The sequence below is a fragment of the Rhodamnia argentea genome, chromosome 6 (genome assembly GCF_020921035.1).
Source record: "Rhodamnia argentea isolate NSW1041297 chromosome 6, ASM2092103v1, whole genome shotgun sequence".
In the NCBI taxonomy this organism is placed as follows: Eukaryota; Viridiplantae; Streptophyta; class Magnoliopsida; order Myrtales; family Myrtaceae; genus Rhodamnia; species Rhodamnia argentea.
The window spans coordinates 11,208,566-11,216,729 of record NC_063155.1 but is presented as its reverse complement, the minus strand read 5'-3'; the positions used below and the strand labels follow the sequence as shown (position 1 = coordinate 11,216,729).

The 8,164-nt window shown below is 39.9% G+C and overlaps 1 protein-coding gene across 1 annotated transcript; it reads right to left on the bottom strand.

The window, feature by feature from the left end:
* Positions 1 to 3,683: 3,683 nt before the first annotated feature.
* LOC115757445 (exopolygalacturonase-like) lies at positions 3,684 to 6,506 on the bottom strand. Its single transcript, XM_030697656.2, has 5 exons — positions 6,166 to 6,506; positions 5,246 to 5,566; positions 4,844 to 5,133; positions 4,412 to 4,637; positions 3,684 to 4,192 (listed from the first exon to the last, which is right to left on the bottom strand). Exons 1-5 carry the CDS (start codon positions 6,358 to 6,360, stop codon positions 3,944 to 3,946), a joined length of 1,281 nt encoding a protein of 426 aa, XP_030553516.2. The 5' UTR covers positions 6,361 to 6,506; the 3' UTR covers positions 3,684 to 3,943.
* Between the last annotated feature and the right edge of the window lie 1,658 nt (positions 6,507 to 8,164).

Here is an 8,164-nt window from a genome sequence, read left to right as displayed (position 1 = left end):
TGATTATGGTCTGATCCATATTGATCCGTTTAACCTGTTTTGATCAATTTTCATATAGTACAAATCTAACAATCCATATCCGACTTGACCCGACCCATATTATTTGAACACTTTTATAATTAACCAAATCATGCAATATTTGTTTCTTATAATTTGTTAAGAAAAATGAGCGGTCGAAGGTGGAGGTCGGCGATCGTCATCGGTGGTGGACGGCATCGGCGGACAACGGATGGCGACATTAACAATGTTTATACTTTGCAATTTTATCTTTAATTTTTCTTTCTTTCTTTTACGTATTAAAAAGTAAAAAATTAACAAAGTAATAAATTTTAAAGCCAAGTGAATTGTAAATAGGTTGGGCTTATTTAGTTAAATGAGTTCAAGGACAAACCCATTTACAACCCATATATTATAAGACTAAAAATTCATACCCATTAACAATTCATTTTTCGTAATTTGACTAATTCATATTTGACTTATTTTCAATAGAGTGGATCAAATATGGATTTTCAATCATATTGACACCTATACGTAGCTTGTCCCGGGCGCTAGGTGGGCCGTCTTCTCGTGTTTGCTAATCATCTGTCTGGGACGTCTCTCCCTTCTCCATTGTCTTTTGGTGAGACAACTGTTATGCAATCCTAATCTTTCTGCAAACCACAAACCCATCGAGCCTGTCCCGCTTCTACACTCCTTTTTTTTTTTTTTTTTTTTTTTTGCATTATCCTATTTTTTCTTGACTTAATAATACGAGTAAACATTCCACCCAAGACATAACCCGTTTATTCTACGTTACTTTGCTAGGGGTGGAAAAAAAAACAAAAACATTTCAAACAGATATCCTTGTGACACTTTTATCTAGAAAAACTAATATTCGTCTCACCAAAACTCGAGACATTTTGGGAAAATTTCAAATAAGGGCCTGAAGTGCCATTATTTTCGTAAATAAAGGTTTGAAATGAGTTTTGTTTCAAATAAAGGCCTGAAGTGCCTAAACCGTTTCAAAAAAGGACCTGGTGGAAGGGCATTTTAGTCTTTTAATTTTTTTGCATTTTTTCCTTTATTTTTGTTTTTCCGTCTACGTTTCTTTTTCGTTTTTTTTTCCTTCTTCTGTTCCCCTTCCCCTCCAGCAGGTCGTTTCCCCTCTTCCTCCCTCTCCGGCCATCACTGGCCTCAGGCACGAGCGGCCTTCTCCTTGACCGGCGTCGGGCGACCCTCGCACTAACTTCTCAAATCCAACTTCGTCTCCATCTCCTTTTTATCTTTACTTTATCTGATCTTTCCAAAGATTTCTTGATGGAAATCTCACAGAACAGAAGCAGAAAAAAAAAGTGGCGCAACTGAGAGGACGAATCTCGGGCTAATCGCAAGTTCGACAGAGAAGATAGGTGGTTGCGTGGGAAGGGGAAACTTCGCAGCCCCATCTGCGTGGATTTTGTGTCATTAAACGATGCTGGAGACAATGATGGATTGGTTAATTAAAATAATCCTTTTTGATCTGCACGTTTTTCTGAAGTCTGCAAAATATGCTCTGAATCGGTTCTTCAGCTTTGGCAGAAATTAATGCCGAGGAAGAGAGGAGGGTCTCGGCAACTTCACCTCCGGTGATAACTCGCGGGTCTTGGCTAATGAGATGAAGATTTGAGTGACAAATATTAAAAACTTCAAAGAATAAAATTACGAGAAAGAAACAGAAAATTTCCTCCGCTTAGCGTCTTGCAGATCGTGAATCATGAAGAAACACAATAAGGAACAGGCGCCGGCGAGGAACGCCAGGCCAAGCGTTGGGCGAGGGTTGCTCTCGCCTGGTCGAGCGAGGGCGACCAGGCGTTGCCCGATGTTGGTCAAGGCAATGGCCGCCTGAGCCTGAGGCCGGAGAGGGGAGGGGAAAGGACCTGCTGGAGAGGGAGAGGAACAGAAGAAGGAAAAAAAAATCGAAAAGAAAAGGTAAAGGGAAAAACAAAAATAAAGGAAAAAATACAAAAAATTAAAAGACCAAAATGCCCTTTGGCCAGGCCCTTTTTTGAAACGATTTGTGCATTTCAGGCCCTTATTTGAAACGAGATCCACTTCAGGCCTTTATTTGAGAAAATGAAGGTACTTTGGACCCTTATTTGGAATTTTCCCAGACATTTTCAACCAATGAATATTTGAACAACACCCCACCCCCCAACAAAAAAAGGAATACGACACTAAAGATGACGTGGGCACTGGAGATGTGAAATGAAGAAGAGATGACCAAGCACCATGGTATAGGTATTAGAATAATTTATTGAAAACCCCGTGAACTTTGGCACAATTGCCCCATAGTCCCGAACTTTGAAATGTTATCCTCCCTTAAACTTTGGTTTTTGTTGTTGTTGTTTGTAGTTTTTTAGTCTACACGATCATTAAATGTTACCTAATAATGGGCCTAATTTCCTAAAAAACTCATAAACTTTAAGTCCAATCCCAAATCTATCCCATACTTTTTTTTATCTCAGAAAAAATCCCCCAATTTAGGTGCGGGCCCAAATCTATCTGAACATTTTTTTTGTCTAAAAAAAAAATCTCAAACTTTAGGTACAGTCCCAAATTTACCTTGAATTTTTTTTTTGTCTTAAAAAATCACAAATTTTCAATGTATTTTCAAATCTACCTTGTAGTCAATTCCTAACTTGACGTGACATTTCCACATTAATAAAAGACCCACGTTAGTAAAGTAACATGCAATAGGTACGGAGTGGCGTGACATTTCTACATGGATATTAAATCCATCCCAATAGAGAAAGTCTCCAAAATGAAACCGTTTTAGGATATGAAAAGTAGGGACGACTAACAACGATTTTTGGATAGAGAGCTAATGGAGGAAATTTGAAGTTAGAGTAAAAATTGGTGATTTTTTCTTAGACAAAAAAATTTTAGGGTAGATTTGGGACTGAAATTAAAGTTTAGGGTTTTTTCTGAGACAAAAAAAAGTTTGGTGTAGATTTTGGACTGACCCTAAAATAGGAGGTTTTTTCTAAGATAAAAAAAAAAGTTCAGGGTAAATTTGAGACTTGATCTAAAGTTGGGGTTTTGTTTTTGGGAATTTGGCCCCTGAAAATGGCCCGACTCATTTTTCTTGATCAAAATCTTCTGTTATATCGTTAATGACGTTAAGAAAATAAAGAATGATGCATGATTAAAGGTTATTTGGTCAAGAAAAATGAGTAGTTTTATTTTCAGATAACACTTAATCATGCGGAAGGAAAAACTAGCTGCTATAATAAAAATAAAAAGTTCAAAGGGGGTAATCCCTAAACCCTCAAAATTTGGGGACTATCATACAACGGTGACAAAGTTCAGAGGGGTCTTGAAAGATCATCCCTTAATATTTCGTAGCTTTTTCCTATTTAACATAATTTGTAGCCATTTAAGTAACTTTTTGGAGCCAAGGAGCATTTTCCATTTTATTTGTAAATGCCGCACCTTTTAACACATTAATTTATATTTAATTTCCTCTTCCCTACTTTATGCTTTCTAATTTCACTTACAATTAGATATAAATGTGGAAATAACAATGCTCGTTCGTTGAATGAGGAAAGAGCAACAAATTTCACCCATTTATCATTGAATTGTAAATTGGTGGACAAGAGCAAAAAAATAAAAAAATAAAAAAAATCCAATAACATTATAGAAGCAAAATAATAACATTTTGGCATATTAAACGTGAGTTTTAACAAGTGTTATCTTAACCACATGTGATTAAAAGAGATGTCGCTTTATGCACAGTAGAGAATTAAATTAGTGGGAAGGACAACAATCATTCTTTTCCGCCACATCTTTCTCATGGCATTGCATGAATCATAGTAGTTCAATTTTCTAAACAACCAATCTAGATCCAAAGTTTCCTTTACGCCCCAAGAAACTGCCACCTTCCTCCTCCTCAATCTATACAAATTGAGACGATCCAAAGATAACCCTAATGGCAAGCTGGAGGCTTTTGGATGCCTCCATAGAACAGTCCTTGTGCATAACTACATGCGGAAGTGCCACCGGGAGGCAAAGCTGTCACTGGTCTTCCCACGTAGTCCAGGTTTATGTTGTAGAAATGGATGTTTTGACAGGGAACTTTTTTGCTGCACACCACCTGAACCGAAACGGGTGATGTCGATGTCCCCCTAATGTTGTTGAAGTGAACATCACTGATCTTGACTAGCGATGGATTGACCTACACAATTCAAAAGAAGAAGGAAATAATGTCAAATTTTCTGATATCTGAGTAGACAAGTAGGCAAGGAACAAACTTAAAACGGGAGAGTTTAAAGGAATAGAATTTCGGCCGAGTCGTCGATTTAGGCACTAGCCGAGGGATTGCAAAAACTCAGGTGTTAATCAATGTAGGTTTATTATCACCAGCTCGACTTTGAGAACTCCGAATCAACAGTACCTGGTTCTTGCCATGAGCATTGTACTCTTGGTCTATGATGATAGGATTCTTCACATTGTTCATAACAATGTCCTGAAAAATTAGGCTTGAAGCTTGGCTTGCTATTGCCTTTGGACCTCGCATTGTCTTGATTCTGACTCCATTATCTGTGTTTGAAAGTGTGCAGTTCGTCACAATGACCCCTCTAACATCTGCCTCATTCTCGTACTTGCCAAGGCTGCCAATGCTGTTAGGAAAATGCAAAGGTGAACTCTTTCGTCAGCCCTTCAGAAAGGCACAAGAATCATCTAACTCGGGAACCGCTTCATGGTCTACATACTTGTCTTCTTAATCAAGCGATTCTTGCTATTGTTTGACGCACGACAGTTTCTTCATGCCAATTCAAGAACTAGAACTGAACGTACGTACTCTAGGAATAGTCAGGCCACATACCTTATACCGTGGCCCGGGCCACATGTTACTTTTTTGACGCTAATGTTGGTAGAACCTTGAATCATGCCGATGCAATCGTCCCCGGTTGAGATCTGGGTTCTTGCTATCTTCACCAGGTTGGATCTGCTAATATGGATCCCATCGGTGTTTGGGCTATCTTCAGGCGCGATGATGCGAAGGTTGTACAATCTGATGTTGTTGCACTGGACGACTCCGATGTGAAATCCTTTGGGGTTGACCGAAGAGAGCTTGCGGACGATCGCGTTGCTGACTTTCTGGAACATCAAATTCTACAGGACAGAGGGGGACAAACGGCAAGGATCATTAAGAATTGGGCATATCTATCCTTCCCGTTGTGTTCTTCTTCGTTCTCTTTTCTTGGGTAAGAATTGGGAAACTTACAACTGGGAGGCCAGGACCTTGGTTGCTATCAAGAGAGTGTGGCCAGACAGAAGCACCTTGGCCATCAAGAGTCCCTCCTCCGATCACAATAAGCCCGTGTATGTCGTAGAATTGGATCCAATTGTCGACGTCCATGGGAAAGTCGTCTAATTGGTCTGGCGATGCAGACAGCAGCGTCCCCCTGATCTGGACAACTATGGGCTCTCGGTTTTTACATGGGCCTGTGAAAACAAGCGGGCCCACTAAGAATCTCCCCGCTGGGATCACCATCTTCACTTTCCCTGGCCACTCGCATACCGCTTTCCACGTCCTCTGGAATTGCTGCCCAACCCCCAAAAACAACAAAATTCAAATGATGAACCATAATCACAATAGCAAAACAAATCCTGTTCCCAATATCTGCTCGCTATTTTTAAGGTTCTTGTAATTGCAGTCTGTCCAAACATAGGATATGCCTGGTTGCCTCTAAACTTTTGGAGCTAAAGACAAATGGCTTCCGAAACCGAATTCCACGTCGAAAAAACAAAAGGCGAAGAGGATTGGATTGAAGTGATTCCTACATCCAATAATGCAGGTAGGAATATCATATCATTGCTGCACAGAATTGGAATAATGAGGACTTGATGTGGTACAGCTTTGATTAGGTTCAGATGCTTCTTGATGGCATTTGAAATGAAATTCCTCATTATCCAAAACAAGAAGATGGAATTGAAGGATCTCTCAAACATGCAAACCCTAATCCATCTTTCCTAGCTGCGTCAACAACGTTAAATCTTTCTTTTTCTCGGGATCCTTATCCGAAGGAGAATACTTCAGTTTTATAGGAAAATAAACAAGAGTCTGCAAAAAGGTTGATAAGAAAAAGAGAAAGAAGGAAACTAAATATCTATCCGTCTTTCGGGTATAATGAAGAGCTTCACCATTGAGTTTTCATGTCGTCCATCCGGCTTGGCTCCAAAAGTCAGGACATTAAAGATTTTCTCTCTCGGGTCAGCAATGCCGTTCATAGCTCCATGAGCTCGACGCACCAAGGGGTCGATTGCGCCACGGGCTTCGCAAGAACTAATTACCACCGCTAGACAAATGATTAGAGCCGCTCTTCCTGGAATGGCCATCACTGCCACTCTCTCAAGAAATCAAACAAGAAAAGAAAGACCTTGCGGTGCCGGGGTTCGCCGTTATCCCTTTGTTGGAGTTGTGTTGAAATTTAAGGAAGATCGCCCCCTTTGTTTCTGGGGGCAATAGAGGGAGGGAAGAAGCAATCTTTGTCTTCTGGTTACTATATAGTTGACATTTTGTTGCCCAACTGATTCAACAGTCGCTAAATCTATCTGTAAATCCGAGCAGTTTTGAGCTAATTTAGGCAATGGATTCGTTGGTTTTGGTGTTTTTCTTTATTTATGTTTGAAGTGGTGATGATTTGGTGCCTCTAAAATTGGCTGCTGCTGATCGTTGAAACTCCTCTCCGAGAGGAATTTTTTTTTATTTTTTTTCTTTTTATACCAGAATTAGACCAAACTAAGTTGCATGGACAACCCTATTTATTTGCCGCCAGCTAATGCAAGTAAAAAGGAGAATGAATTAAAGAATAAAATAAATTCTTCTTTTTTCACCTATAAACCTTTCTTGGCAGTGACAACAGTGGCCAAAGAAGTTTTTGTGGGGGTCTTGAGCACTTTTTGGCAATGACAAGAGTGGGGCATCCACAGATTCCGGAGAATCAGATCCTCAGGAGATGTGGTGTGGTCATCGTTGGATCCCAACGAGAGTAAATCACACCGGTCCATCATGTGTCTATAAATATCTTTAATGTGTCACGATATTCTGTGTCGGAGTTAAGGTAAAATGAACATGATTAGATAGAGTTGTAATAGGTGAAAGATTTATGGATGTACCCTAGAGGGTCGCATGACAAGAGAGGCCAAAAAATGGACTCATTTTTTGCTTACCGGATAAGAAGAGAATGTTTCTGTTTTTTTTTTTTGCTAAGTCTACTTTTGCACGAGAATAATGTCATATGCAAGTGCTCAAGGAAAGCTACGACAAATTCTTAGGCAGGCTTATCATGGACTCCGGGAATAGCCTTTAAGATTTCACATAAAAGGTACATTTCGTTGGTTTTAACACACGGTTCAAGGCACATCATTTTTACTCAGTGACATAGGGTGTGTTTGCCCAAGAGCTTTGAGGCTTTAAAGTTCTTTGGACAAATGCGAATGGCATTTGATTCGTTTTTTGAAAAACTTTGGTGAAATGAAACTGCATTTTCAAAGGCCTTTGGCCCCAGGCAGGTTTGAAGGTTCTTTGGAATGCTGCATTTCCATAATGCAAATACATATTTTGTCCTTTCAACTTTGCCCTCACTCAACTTTCATAATTTTAGAAATGTCCTCACAAACCCAAACTTTGCTGGCAAAGGCATCCGTGATCGTCCAAATCAAGTCGCCACCCCCCTACGATGCGAGGTCACGCCACCTAAGGCAAGGCCTGGGTCATGCGTCCTAACTATGTCGCTTGGGTTGTGTGACCTAGGCACCATCACTTGGATTCTGTGACCCAAGGCGATGCAACCTTAAGCGATGTCCGGGTCGCCCGACCGAAGCCTCAAGTGAGATGGTGAGACCTCAAGCGGCCTCACTTAAGGTGGCGCGCCTCAAGTGATGCTGGCAGGCAACTAGATCTTGCTGTCAACGGTTATTGGCCGGCGGCAATTTAGTTTTTCCCAAAAAATAGTTTAAAGATTTTTTTATTGAAAAAAAATAGCAAAAATCTTTTACAAAGTGTAGTTTTCATCAAAATTGCTTTGTGATGTGCTTTTAAAATACAGTTACTAAATGCTATTTACATGTCAAAAAACCTATTTATCTCAGAAGTCTTTGCATTTTTTCAAAATCGAACCACAACCACTACTAAGTTAGC

Coding starts and splice junctions, on each gene's coding strand:
- LOC115757445 (XM_030697656.2), bottom strand. CDS start 6,360: ATGGCCATTCCAGGAAGAGCGGCTCTAATCATTTGTCTAGCGGTGGTA. Junction 4,638..4,843: donor GGCCCGGGCCACGGTATAAG/GTATGTGGCCTG, acceptor TTTTCCTAACAG/CATTGGCAGCCTTGGCAAGT. Junction 4,193..4,411: donor ATGCTCATGGCAAGAACCAG/GTACTGTTGATT, acceptor TGAATTGTGTAG/GTCAATCCATCGCTAGTCAA.